The following is a 15,010-nucleotide window of genomic DNA, read 5'->3' on the forward strand; positions in this document are numbered from 1 at the left end:
ATGTTGTCAATTATCTCAAGAGGGTTGTGCTACTGAGACTTTATAAAGCTCTGGTTAGGCCCCATTTGGAGTACTGTGTCCAGTTTTGGTCCCCACACCTCAGGAAGGACATACTGGCACTGGAGCGTGTCCAGCAGAGATTCACACGGATGATCCCTGGAATGGTAGGTCTAACATATAAGGAACGGCTGAGGTTCCTGGGATTGTATTCATTGGAGTTTAGAAGGTTAAGGGGAGATCTAATAGAAACTTACAAGATAATACATGGCTTGGAGAGGGTGGATGCTAGGAAATTGTTTCCGTTAGGTGAGGAGACTAGGACCCGTGGACACAGCCTTAGAATTAGAGGGGGTAAATTCAGAACAGAAATGAGGAGACATTTCTTCAGCCAGAGAGTGGTGGGCCTGTAGAATTCATTGCCGCAGAGTGCAGTGGAGGCTGGGACGCTAAATGTCTTCAAGGCAGAAATTGAGAAATTCTTGATGTCACAAGGAATTAAGGGCTACGGGGGGAATGCGGGTAAGTGGAGTTGAAATGCCCATCAGCCATGATTGAATGGCGGAGTGGACTCGATGGGCTGAATGGCCTTACTTCCGCTCCTATGTCTTATGGTCTTATGGTCTTATCACCATTTTCTTGAAGCACGTGCAGTGTGTTTGCCACATAAATGGTTGGCACTTTCCAGAACATCCCTCCGTAGGACGCAGGCGGCACTGTCCAGGCCATCATTCCAATTGCCTAGAGGGCTGTTGGGAGCCAACCACATTGCTGTGGGAGTCAGCTTTGGCCAGACCAGGTAAGGATGACAGATTTCCTTTCCAAAAAGGACATTAGTGAACCAGGTAGGTTTTGAATAATAATCACCAGTGGTCACCATTAAGCCAACTTCTTATTCCAGATTTTATTGAATTCAAAGTTCATCATCTGCCATGGTGGATTTGAACCCATGACCCCGGATTATTAACCTGGCATTCTAGATTACTACACCAGTGATATTACTACTGGTGATATGGGGTCCAAGATCAGACATGGTGAGGCTGCTGGTTTGTCGATGCCAATTTGCCTGGAAGAAGGGGTAGGGGAGATGGTGAGCATAGACCATGAAGGAGTGTTGTCGTGAAGCCACAGTTGGATGGTAGTAGCCAGCAGCATTGGCAAGCTGCCAATCCAACTTACAGGGAATCAATGCCATCCAATTTCTTGTTGAACGACAGGAGAACTGGAGGTAGTGTACAAATAAAACAAGGTAGGATTTTATTGAGATGCAAATGCAAAGAAATTATTGGTTCATTTTGTTTACTGTTTTCCTTTTATATAATAAACTTCTGTTTTATTAAAATAGACAGAAGCTGCAGCTTTGTGTGCTGAGCTTTCTGCAGATGTTTTAGTGTTAAATAAAAACAATGAAACATCAAGCAGATTTTACTCTGGGATCTGACCTATCCAGTAAGTAGTAAGATCACCTGGGATTATAGCAAGCAGACCTGGAGAAGTGTGAGATCTTATTCTTCCACCCAGAGTGTGGTGATGCTGTGGAATTCTCTGCTCCAGGAAGCAGTTGAGGCCACAACACTGAATGTTTCCAAGAAGGAGTTAAATACAGTTCTTAGTGTTAAAGGGGTCAACAGGTGTTATGCGAAAGTGGGAACAGATACTGAGTTGGCTGATCAGCCATGATCATAATGAATAGGAGAGCAGGGTCCAAGGGAAGAATGGCCTACTCCTGCCCCTATTTTCTATGTTTCTATTTAGGCTTTTGCGTAAGGTTCTATGAGGTGTTTTTGTGGCAATTTTGTGGCTAATATTTACATTTTCATATACCTTCTGTCTCAAACTGCATAGTATAAGAGAATACAGCCGCCATAAATCATAAAAATGCAGCCATTCAACCATGCATAATTGTGCTTAGAACATTAGGTCTACGCTATCAAGGGAAGGACTAGTGAGGAAACTTAATCCACTTGCTTCATGCAAGTCCTTTATTCATATACCATTAGCTCAAAAAAAGCTTGCACATTTGACTGATCTTTTCTGCTTGTTTAGTTTCAATATATGATCCTTTCCAACATGGGAATCTGAAGAATTTTAGTTTTGTAGGTCAGATTTATTGGACTTTTCTATCTTTGGAGGATAGCTTTAATTTAGGACTTAAAGGAGCAGCAATGCATGTTCCCTTCACAGATAAGAACAAAAAAATCATAAGTGTCTTCTGAAGTTAAAGGATTGTCAAGTAAAAAACAAATCAAATAACAAATCAAATCATGCATTTCATTCCCAAAAGAGTACTTTTGTTGACATATTTGCAACGTACGTTTGCTTGAAACAAAATACCTTTTGTTTACCCCGTTCTTTCACAGTTATCCAGTCTTCGCCATTGGAGCTCACATCCACTTTGTAGGTTTTGATGAAATACATCCGCTGAGTTTCTTTGGAGATAGCACCTTGCGTTGCTATGGCAGAAACGTGTTGCAAGAAACCCAGGTCCACCTGCAGCATTGAAATGCAGTCAGTCAGAGCTTGTTAGGGAGATTAATGTAATGTGTTACATCACACAACAGTACTAGTCATCTGGTGAAGAAACTTATTAATAAGGTGCCAGCTCTCATTAATGTTTCAATTAAATTTTAAATATTAAAACAGAACTGTCTGGCAGTTCAGAAATAAGAATTCATTCCTTGTGTATGCTTGCTGCAGCATGCATACAATGGTCAAATACGCAGTGAGCTGCTGGAAAAGTGTATGTGCAGTTCAGATTTCTGTAATGGTATGGTTTATACACTGCGACCCTGGGTTTATTTATTTATGAATTCACTGTTTCCATGTTTGTCAGTTCTGAGGGTGCTCCAAGAATTTTGTCTGAATGGACATTAATGTCTCGTGGGTTAAACCTTCCCCAATTATATAAGCAAGGAGGTCATTTGAGCTTTTCAGCTAGACTGAAACTTACCTCCTAGCATGTTGTCTTGTTCATCTATTGATGCAAGAAGCTCATAAACTCAAAAGGAAAGGGACATTCCAATAGTTTAGCTAGAAAAGCCACTATTGAAGTAATCTCGCTTCACATCTGTCTCTTTTGAATTAAAAGACTTATTTAAGCAGATGGGCAAATAAACTCCAATAATAACAATTGCTACAGAGAAGCCTAGTCCTAATTAGCTCCCCTTGAGGTAGGGGAAGAACCATAAAGTGGATCGTGATCATAGATAGCTCAAGCAAAGGGCATGGGAAATAAAAACGTGACTTTCGTATTGCAGTGTAGGTACAAGGGCATCAACACATTTGCAGAACTGCGCTGTAAAGTTTTTATTTGCTTTTAGTCACTGTTCTACACTTCATTTGCCTTTCACATGCCTGAAACATATGATTCAACACAAAGTTCTAATTAAAATAGTGTTAGAAAAATGCAGATTGAATTTGGCCTGTGGAGGAGTTTAGTGGGAGTCCATGCTTACAGCTAAGTTGTGTAAGTCACACATCTGGTCATCATTTGGATTCACATATAAGGGAAATGAAACAAAAATGCTACTGATTCCTTTCCTTTGCAGGGTTCAAGTTGCGACATACTGTTGATCGACTGGATTGCATAAAGGCACACAGCCCAAAATACAACACACAGAAAGAGGCAAGGTTTTCTTTGGATCTCAATTTTTGTAAAGCAGGGGAACAGAAATGTAAGTGCAATACAATAGGAACTAATAAAGATATTTATGGTTAAGCCAAGTGGATAATCCATCACTTTGACACAGTAGATACTGTAGCAAAAGCTTTTTTATATAGTGGCGCCACATGGCAGCTAACTTTTATATAGTCACTCAGGTATGAGCAGACCTCTGTTTTGCTTTTTAATTTTTGCAAGATTTCCTTTTTTCAGGTTGTGTTTTCTTGGTGTGGTTTAACTTTAGACCTTTCACCTGTTCAAAAGCAGGTCACAAAATTAAAATGGGGAAGTTCATATGAGAGAATTAAATTGATGAAGGAATGTATCTCTTTTAGTATATCTGAATCTCTGATATTGTGTTGTTAACTGTTAAAAATTGCAGCCAAATATACAACTGCATTATTTCTTCAGCTGGGTGGGTGGATGAATAGATCACAGGCTCCTCTTTGACTTCTGACCCATTTTTGCCAATCCAAAATGCAACAAATTGGAGTTGCATATATCAAAGCAATTTGTCCTCAAGCTGTCTGTCTACTTATTGATCAGATAATGAGGAACAAAGCAGACATCCAGTGGGTGGATGAAAGTGGAGTTAACACCTCAGCAGGGGAATACTTACAGCATTTGCCCAGCTTGAAGACTCCAATGCTGCTCTGATGTCTTGGAAACCATGACGTCTTTTTATTCCCAAGCATGCACACTACCTTCTGCACTGTTTGCAACATGGTATTTCAATCTCTATATGTGACCTCTGAAACAGGTATTTTTCTTTTGATCTTGTGAAGAAAGGTGTGGCCAACAGAGCTGAACCTCAAGACTGGTACCTCCATACTCTTGAGAAATTGGTGACGGACCATCACATGGAATTGTGACAAATCCTTGTGCCAGTGCTACTTCCAAGCTAGGGAATTCCAGGAACAAGATCTGATAATGTTGAAGGGCTGGCAATATGTGCTTAAGTCATGATGGTGTTTGTACAGAGAGGGAGAGGCAGCTAATGGTGTTCCTAGTAGCCTGACACTCTTGCTGCTTTCAGTGGTAGATGCCTTGGGACTGGGAGGTGCTGAATAATCTTTGCAAATTGCCACAGGACATTCTGTAGGAAGTACAGCTGTAGCATGTTGATCGTGAAAAGTGGCTTTAGTGGCAGAGGTGAGTGGAGTTGAAATATAAACACTGGAGAGGTGATCAATATATCAAGGGGAGGTAATGGCCCAGTGGCTCTGGAGGCCTAGGTTCAAATCCTGCTATAGCACCTGGTGGAATGTAATACAAATCAGGAATTAAGAGTCTAATGATGACCATGAAACCACTGCCAATTGTCAGGAGGGAAAAACCTATCTGGTTCACTAATCCCTTTGGGGAAGGCAAACCACCATTGTTACCTGGCCTGACTGACATGTGGCTCCAGACCCACAGCAATGTGGTTAAGTCTCATCTGCCCTCTAGGCAGTCAGGGGTGACAATAAATATCAGCCTTGCCAGCGAAGCCCACATTCTATTAATTAATTAGCAAAAATATTAGGTGGTATTTAAGGGGAAATGGTGAGAGCCCCATGTCACATTTTTAGGAAGGTCCACATTGAAGTGGGCAGGGGCAGGCCCAGGTTCAAGGACCCTGCGACAGAGTTCCCACTCGTTTGATTGGGCGATAGCTCATAATCAGAAGTCGACAACACTTAATTTCTTGGCAGCAGTCACTACCAGCACTTGCCCATACCTAGGGTCCAGAATCACGCACAGACACTGGCATAGATGGGTAATGGTGCACAGCACTAGCTGTGCGTGTATTATACGGGGCAGGAGGGGGAGGGAAGTGGGGGGGGGTGGAATTCAGCAGCAAAGGCAGGCTTTAAACCACCTATCATCTGCCCGGTGTCAGGTCCCTTGATCAGGCAATGATCCAAAGCAACAGCAATGGGTACAAAAAGGGTGAAATGAGAACATTTTAAACTAAGTAAGCAGCTACAATTTGCAATGCGCTGCCTTAAAACAGTCAGTGATAATTTTGAAAAATAGTTTGTTATATATGTGAAAAGGAAACATTTGCTAAGGGGAAAAGATATATGGGCTGAATGGACTCTGATGTATAATTTTTCGGTTTTATTTTTATGGGGTCTTTTAACCTACTTCTAATAAATTATATTTCTCTCAGTTTTTCTCAATTCCTTCAACCAAGAAAGAGCTTCCCAAACAGTGGCATTTCAATGATGCATTGTACTGCCTAATAGTTTAGTCAAGCCAAAGGAAGTCCAAAGTTCTGCACTGGTCTCAATGGGCTGGGATTACATCAGCTTTCTGGGCCTTTCATACTGAAACTTAAACCAATTTAGTATGAAGTAAACTTTTACCTCTATAATTCCATGTATGGATTGAGCTGCCAGAGGAAGTGGTGGAGGTTGGAACAATTACAACATTTAAAAGGCATTTGGATGGGTATATGAATAGGAAGGGTTTAGAGGGATATGCGCAAAGTGCAGGCATGCGGGACTAGATTAGTTTAGGATATCTGGTCGGCATGGCCGAGTTGGATTGAAGCATCTATTTCCATGCTGTACATCTCTATGACTCGATATTTCTGTAGTTAATGTGCCATGAAGAACTCCAAACTGTCTCCATTATTGTCATGTTTTTGAAACATAGATAGCTTGGATCACATTTTCAATCACACGGCAATGTGTTACACTGTGGGCTCATATCTGTGATTCTCCACACTTACAACAGCACCATCGTCAGTGAGAATGGTAAAAACCTCTGACTTTGGCTATAAAAGATGGACATCAGCAAGTGCTCAATCAACAGTCTGTTCCTGTCCATTTCCCAACAAGTAATTTGCAAGTAGCCTTATTGAAGAGATGGTGACATGGTTTTGCTTAGTGAGATCTGTGTGTTCTTCCAAACGTGAGGGAAAGAAGAATAAAGTGTACCTGACTCTTTAAAGGTATTCTTTAAAGGTTTAAATTCACACCCACCTGAATCAGCATACATAAAGTCATACAGCAAGGAAACAGATCCTTCGATCCAACTCGTCCTTGCTGACCAAGTTTCCCAAACTAAATGAGTCCCATTTGCCTGTATTTGATCCATTTCCCTCTGAACCTTTCCTATTCAGGTACCTGTCCAAATGTCTTTTAAACATTGTAACTGTACCTGTATTCATCAATTCCTCTGGCAGTTCATTTCAAGTAAGAACCACCCTCTGTGTGGAAAAAGTTGACCCTCAGGTCCCTTTGAAATCTTTCCCCTGTCACCTTAAACTTACGTTTTGAACTCCCCTACTCTAGGGAAAAGACCTTTGCTATTCACCTTATCTATACCCCTCATGATTTTATAAACCTCATAAGGTCACCCCTCAACCTCCTATGCTTGAAAAAAATCCCAATCTATTCAGCCTCTCCTTATAATGCAAGCAATCTGGTCCAAATAACATTCTGGTAAATCTTTCCTGAACCCTCTCCAATTTAATAATGTTCTTCCTATAGCAGGGTGACCACAACTGTACACAGTACTCCGAAAGCGGATTCAGCAACGTCCTGTACAACCTTAGCATGAAGTCCAAACACTTATACTCAATGGTCTGAGTAATGAAGGCAAGCTCACTAAACAATTTCTTAACCACCCTGTGTACATGTGACACAACTTTCAAAGAAGTATGTACCTAAACACCTGGGTCTCTTTATTCAACAACACTAGGGCTCTCACATTAACTGTGTAAGTCTTGCCCTTGTTTGCTTTACCAAAATGCAATACCTCGAGTTTATCCCAATTAAATGCCTTCTAAAACTCCTCAGCCCATTGTCCCAAATGATCAGACTCCCTTTGTAATCTTAGACAACCTTCTTCATTGTCCACTATGCCACCGATCGTCATCCGTCAACTTACTAACCATTCTTCCTAAATTCTCATCCAAATCATTTATATAAATGACAAACAACAGGGGACACAGCACTGATCCCTGCATGATAAATGAAAATTGCTTGCAAAGTATGAAAAGCTATTATGTGCTGTAGCTCTATCGTGAAAAGGGATAACTGGGAAAGTTTACTTCATTCAAAATTCCAGTGATGTAGGAAACAAGATTCATCTGGATGTCAGAATATATCAACTTGGGATTTCCTCAAACATCCAGCATCCTGCTGTCTGAAAGCTCTCCAGCTGTACCAAATTCCTGCACATGTCGGGTTCACAATCCTTAAAGATCTAAAGATCTGGTGTTCCTTTAGTGCAGCCTAGTTATAGAAGCTATCAGATAGCAAACTCTTAACATTGGTCTTTATCTTTCACTTATCACAAGCCAGAAATCGATGTTTGAATAAATTCTGTCAAAGAATTCCAGAAAGGTCCAGTCCAAAGAGCCTTGCACGTTATCCCAAATAGTTTTGTAATGGTCCACTTCAAAAGAAAGGTATCTAAATATGTTGGAGTAGTTGCTGCACCTATTTCTGGGAAGAAAACTAAAGAAGAAAAGACAATTCCACAGCAGCTACGTTTCCGAATCTAATGTGAGGTTGATGTGGGTAGCCTTGCAGGTATTTTGGGTGGCAACCAAAAATAGGTGTAAGGTCCCTATCATATTCTCTGATTTGGAGATGCCAGTGTTCGACTTGCGTGTACAAAGTTAAAAATCACACAACACCAGGTTACAGTCCAACAGGTTTATTTGGACGCACTAGCTTTCAAAGCGCTGCTCCTTCATCATGTGGTTGTAGAATTTTGATCCAGTGACAATGTAACATCAACTTGAAACATCTTCCAAAGGTCTTCACCTTCCCTGTTATTCACACACCTTTTCATGAACACTGTGTCCTTTCAATATAAGTAATCAATAAATATATTAAAAAAAACAACCACCGAATGAAGGAGCAGTGCTCCGAAAGCTAGTGCTTCCAAACAAACCTTTTGGACTATAACCTGGTGTTTTGTGATTTTGAACTTTATCATATTCTAAGTAGCATTCTCTAAATTAACTTAGTACTGATGGAATAGGTACCAAACTTGTCCTGCTCAAAGCTTTCCCATTGCCTCAAATGCCAATGGAAGTCCTGTTTTATTTCAATAACATTGAAACTAAATGCTAACTTACAGTAGATAATGACCAAGTTTAAAAAGCACATAGGTGCCAGGTAGGCAAAAGGAAGTTGGAAGATTTTAAACTCTGTTGTGTAAAACCTTTCTAAGATGATTTCTTTACTCCTCTAGCACCATTATTAGTGAAAGATCATATTGCTTCTGATCAATGCACTACCAGAATTCTCCATTTCCCAGCACCAGCTTACATCTTTGAAGCTCCAAAGCATTGATGCATTTCTAAAAAAAAATCCTTTAAGTAGAAAATTGCATTTGTCGCACACATTTAGAGACATTTATTTCTTCAAATGTAGCAAGGCAGGCTGATAAAAGGAAGGTGGTCTCTTTTAAGATTTTATCAGATGAAAGGATTAGATAAATTGGATATGCTGTTTTATATTTATTGATTACTTATATTAAAAGGACACAGTATTCATGAAGAGGTGTGTGAATAAAAGGAGTGAGGACTTTTGGAAGATGTTTCAGGATGATATTACATTGTCACTGGGTCAAACCTCTACTCTCAAACAGCATTAAAGTATATGTTCAGCCAACGGACTACAGAGTTCCAGAAGGTATCATAAGCCCATCTTCTCAAGACCAGCACATGCTACTCTTTCCAGCAATGATCTATGTGATTACATCAGTGGATTTATCTGTACACAATCATCAAAGGTGGCAGGGTAGAATGCTCAGAGGGGATTCTGGGCTTTATGAATCAAGGCACAGGACGCAAATGCAAGAAAGAAGCAAGGGTGAACATTTGTGAAACACTTTGACTGTCAACATTTCTGAGCCACCACACTTGAAGACAGCCACAAAGGTTTTAGAGAGGATCCCAAAACGTTTTATCAAAACGGAATGAGAGACTGAGGTTACACCACAGCTGGGAGTGGCTGGCTCTATTCTGTTGGATAAGATAGGGATGAAATTTGATGGCGGCATTCAAAATCACGATGATCTAAGCTGCACTGACTGGGAGAAACCACTTCTATTGGCAGGGGAAGTGAGAACCAGGCGACAGAGAGTCAGGGTGATTGTCAAAAGAACAAAAGCTGGCACAGGAATCCTGTTCCTTATTCTAATGGATAAGATCTGGAATGTAGTGCCTGGTATGATGATGGAGGGCGAGTCAATTATGTGTTTTTCAAGAATGTATTGGATAAGCATCTGATGTTAAAACGTTTGTGAGGAAACAGTGGAGAGAGAGCTGGCATGAATGTGACTGCCCCGATGACCTCCATCTGTGCTGTAACCATTAGACAATTATCTGTGCATTTGTAGACAAATTTTAAAGAGATGGCAAACAGTTTTTCATCAAGTGAGTATCCCTTTAAACAGTGTTGGTGCAGATGGTAAACTGCAATCCCACAACTGCGTGTTTTTCACATGAGAAATGAGAAAAGGTGTAACAAATTAGAAAGTCAGGTTTATGGAATACCACATCCATGTTGTTTTTGCAAAGAAATGATAGTCCTCTAGCATGTCAAATTAAAATTAATGTACAATAATTCTGCAATGAATTTTATGTTTACCTTTCCTTGGGCCCCCAGTAAAGGATTAATAATAATGGTGGTTTAAATTATAAAGTCAATACAAAAAGCTGAATTGCACCTTAGACTAAAACCAGATGTGGGACCTCTTACTCTGACAGATGATTTGTTCTGGGCATTAGACCTGGCTGCGGCATTATGACTATTATGATTCTTTGAGATATTTATAAAGAAAAAAATACATCTATTTTCCTCTGTGAAATTGCTTGGTACAATGTAAAAAATGACCAAGCTATTCACAGGGAGACTATTTCTGAGATTTGCACTATTTATGATATCAAAGCTATTGCAGAATGATTAAAGGGTTGATTCAGAACAGGCTGGATTTCAGGCTCAGTCTAACAGCAGCCTCTAACAAAGCCTTCACTGCTGGCCCGGCACATTGAACACCAAACTGTTAAAAGAAATTGTGAATCGATCCAATCCTTTTTTTCAAATATATATAATTTCAACGATTATTAAAATGTAACTGAAGCCAGGCTACAATGACTAAAGTGATGGTGTCACTCATTCCTGCTATGTTATCTACAAATGAGATTCCCTGCCATTCACACACATTAGGTGTGAATTTTCAGGGCTGTTCTCCTGATTAACCAATACTGTATTACCTCAATGTTGAAGCTAGAGAAACCCTAGGAAAATGACTGTAAGAGTGTCTACACCATTGTTCTGGAATTTCAGTGGCAATGCCATCAAGTTAGGGCAGATAACTGGTAGAACCCTTGCAGTAAGGAACTTCACCCTCACTGTGCTATGATACTGATATCTGGAAACTTCACAGCAACATGTCAGCTTTTCTCTGTCAAACGTAAGACTTTTTAGACAAAAAAATTCCCAGTGGAAATAAACGTTTGTTCTTCAGCAAAGGCAGAAAGATATTACGTTATCGCCTATTATCTTTTGGATTCCTCTTTACTGCGCAATTTATTAAAAAAAACTATTAGTAGTTCATCCTCTAACTGTGCTTGTCATGTACGTATAATCACATTCAAATCTAAGCAATAAAACTTGTTAATTCACCTCAGGCCTCAAGCTCATTACAGCTGCTGTTCACCACAATGTGTCACTGAAAAGTAGCTTCACAGAGACTACACTGGCTCCCTCCCTGCTCTATATTCATGTAGGCCAACAGCTACCTTTGGAAGTAGTTAGTTTACAATCTACATAGCTTTGCACTTCAAGTTATAACCTGGACATGTGATTTGGCCAGCTAGTTTGAATGCTGTTTACCTTGTACACCAGCCAATAATTTTATTTACATTTACTCAACCGATTCTCATATCCTTTCAGCTGCTCCTTTGTTAACAAGAAATCCACCTAATCTCTCTGATTTGGAATGTAAATACCACTTACCACGGAAAGACCCCACTTATGGAGTTATACAGCACGGAAACAGACCCTTCGGTCCAATTCATCCATGTTAACCAGGTTTTCCAAACTAAACTAGTCCCGATTTGGAGATGCTGGTATTGGACTGGGTTGGACAAAGTTAAAAATCACACAACACCAGATTATAGTCCAACAGGTTTCTTTGGAAGCACTAGCTTTTGGAGTGCTGCTCCTTCAGCATGTGGTTGTGGAGTGTAAGATCGTAAGATGGAATTTATAGCAAAAGTTTACAGTGTTGAAAAAGACTTTCAGTTACATGCTCCAACCCCCTCAACTTCCCATCCCCAACCAAAAGGCTCTTATAGCTCTCCCCGTCCAAAACCTTGGACTGACTTCCTTCCTCCTCATCACAGGTATTCCTTACAGTCCCAGAGGCAGCCACTATTGAGAACTGGCAGTGCTGGGACAGTTACAGCAGCCAGTCCATCAGAGGGGCTGAAGTCCCATTTTCACCTCTCATTTAGGTTGTCAGCAATGGGTTATTGCTACCATTCTTTATGTCAGTCAGTTCCCCAGCAACTTTTTTAACAGGACTGGGGAGCCAAGCAATAAAACTCCTCATAAAGTTCCACCTTATGTTAGTGGCTGCCCCTAGTTTCATGTCTGCTACAAGAAGAAAATTACCAGCTGATTGGTTCGATGTTTAGACTGAAGAAACATGATTTACTCTGCAGTCCAAAGTTGACCATTCTCCTCGATCACAAGCTTTCAGGGGCGAGGATAAGGATAATGATATTAATTTACCGAATGACATTCAGTGGAAAACGCAATTCCATCACTGTGCTTACCTGTATCCATTCCTTGCTGGAATCCGAAGATGGTGTCCATGCATTTTCGGGGTAATTTAGTCTTGATCTTTCTGGAGACCAGTTGAAATTATAATTGCTGGAACTCATAATTTGATCTGCATGAATCTTGCCCGATTCCATGCCGAGTGATTCATTACAGTAAACATCTGGATTAACAAAAAAAGCACAATAATATAAAATATTTAATTGCACCTTCCAAGTGAAACAAATAAGATATCACTTTTAATGAGCCAGCAAAATCATAGTTCTAGATAATCTTGGGATGACTTTGACTTGTTTAGCTCAGGGACACAGTGGTATCACAGCTAGTACTGACCGAGTTAACATCAAACTTTGGAAAAACTCAACGGGTCTGGTGGGTACCTGAGGTACCTTAAACCAGGAGTCCTTTGAAAGCTGAGTCCATAAAAATCGCCAAGCAATCCACAATGAGTCAGCTGGTTGGAGTGTCTGATGTGAGTCTAGAGTGTGGTGCTGGAAAAGTACAGCAGGTCAGGCAGCATCCGAGGAACAGGAGAATCGACATTTCAGGCATAAGCCCTTCATCAGGAGTAATGTGGTGAGATAAATGGGAGGGGAGTGGAGCTGGAGGGAAGGTAGCTGACAGTGCAATAGATAGATGGAGATGGTGATAATGGTGATAGGTCGGAGAGGAGGGTGGAGCAGACAGATGGGAAGGATGATGGACAGGTAGGGCAGGTCCTGAGGTCGGTGCTGAGTTGAAAGGTTGGAACTGGGATAAGGAAGGGGGGAGGGGAAATGAGGAGACTAGTGAAATCCATATTGATGCATGTCTGATGTGGATCTAGTCTCACACCCCAAAAGACACATGGGGAGAAAATTCAGAAATCTGAATTGCAAAAAGACTTGGGAGTTCTCTCAAGGTAAACTTGCAGGTTGAGTCAGTAGTTAGGAAGGCAAATGCAATGATGGCATTTATTTTGGAAGGGTGTGAATATAAAAGGAGGGATGTACTTCTGAGGCTCTATAAGGCTCTGGCCAGACCATATTTGGAGTATTGAGTGCAGTTTTGGGCCCCATATCTCAGGAAGTGGGCCCCTGGAGTGTGTTCAGAGGAAGTTCACAAGAATGTCCCAGGAATGAAAAGCTTAACATATGAGAAACATTTGAAGACTCTGGGTTTATACTCGATGGATTTGGAAGGATGAGGGAGAATCTAATTGAAACTTATAGAATACTGAATGGGCTAAATAGAGTAGATGTTGGAAAGATGTCTCCATTGGTAGGAGAGACTAGGACTCAAGGGCACAGCCTTAGAGTAAAGGGAAGACCTTTTAGGACAGAGATAAGGAGAAGACCTTTTAGGACAGAGATAAGGAGAAGCTGCTTCAGCCAGAGAATGGTGAATCTGTGGAATTCATTGCCTCAAAAGGCTATGCAGGCCAGGTAACTAAGTATATTTAAGACTGAGATAGATAAGTTCTTGAGTACCAAGGCGATCAAGGATTATAGGGAGAGAGCAGGAGAATGGGATTGAGAAACTTATCAGCCATGATTGAATGGGGTGGAGCAGACGCAATGGGCTGAATGGCTTAATTTATGCTCTTATGTTTTATGGTCATATAGTCTTACGCACTCTCAGTAATCACAAAATCCAGGCATGGAGTTAAGGTTTACGGAATCAGGACCTGTTGATTGTTAAAGGGCTCCAATGTCATCCTGACTCAATGAAAATCCAAGCTGTTAACTCTGCCTCTCTCTCTCTCTCCCATACAAATTGTGCCAGACCTGCTAAATATCTTGAGCATTTTCTGTTTCTCTTTCAGGCAACAGATACTGGAGACTAAACTCAAATCCTTTTGGATCAATCCTTTATGAACTGAGCCTTCAGGTTTTTTTAAAAAACACTGCTTAATCCCTTTAGAAGTACGGTAATATTTTCCTCAGAAATAATGAATAAGACCCAGATGTTGGCTTAAGTGTCAGAAAAAAATGCTCTTTTCTTCATGCATATATCAAATCTTTGTTTACAGAGATTATTGTCTGCCTTGGCATATCTGAGATTACCTCTGGAACTGACAGCAGCTCCTGAGAAAAGGAATATTGCAGCTTTAAGCAGTAATCTGGGCACACACAATATTGCCAGCACTGATGCTGGCTTTCCATCTCCCAGTCTTTTCACTGCTAATGTTATACTTCCCCAGAAACATTCTTTCCTGCTTTATTGCCAACTGCCAAAAATTCTTTCTATGCCTTTCTTCGCCTTGAGACAGAGAAGTGTTTTACGGTGAATAACAGAATGACAGAAACAGATGGCGTTCATATTGCACAGTAGCCACACGTGGTAAAATGCTCTTTGTTCTGATCAGAAAAGTGCCAAAGAAATCAAACAGAAAGAATTAAAGGATAAATGTTAAAATACTCCACATGACGCTGTAACACAAACCTTCTAATGATATTGAGAGTGACTCAGCTCAAGATACATGTCTAAATTATCATTGCCAACCATATGTAATTTCAAAAGGCTGACTTGTCAGATATTTGGACTTGCACATCAGAAATGGCTGCACCAT

The 15,010-nt window shown here is 40.6% G+C and overlaps 1 protein-coding gene across 4 annotated transcripts in view; it reads right to left on the reverse strand.

Annotated features, from left to right (window-relative positions):
• The window catches only part of nrp1a (neuropilin 1a), a 184,108-nt gene that overhangs the window by 64,272 nt on the left and 104,826 nt on the right, over positions 1-15,010 (reverse strand). For all 4 annotated transcript variants that reach the window (XM_043690622.1, XM_043690621.1, XM_043690620.1 and 1 more), the window contains exons 6-7: positions 12,456-12,622; positions 2,332-2,487 (exon numbers count right to left, since the gene is read on the reverse strand). In XM_043690622.1, coding sequence (XP_043546557.1) covers positions 2,332-2,487; positions 12,456-12,622 — 323 coding nt within the window. The remainder of the gene's footprint in view (positions 1-2,331; positions 2,488-12,455; positions 12,623-15,010) is intronic.

This window comes from Chiloscyllium plagiosum, chromosome 5, assembly GCF_004010195.1.
Source record: "Chiloscyllium plagiosum isolate BGI_BamShark_2017 chromosome 5, ASM401019v2, whole genome shotgun sequence".
Classification (NCBI taxonomy): Eukaryota; Metazoa; Chordata; class Chondrichthyes; order Orectolobiformes; family Hemiscylliidae; genus Chiloscyllium; species Chiloscyllium plagiosum.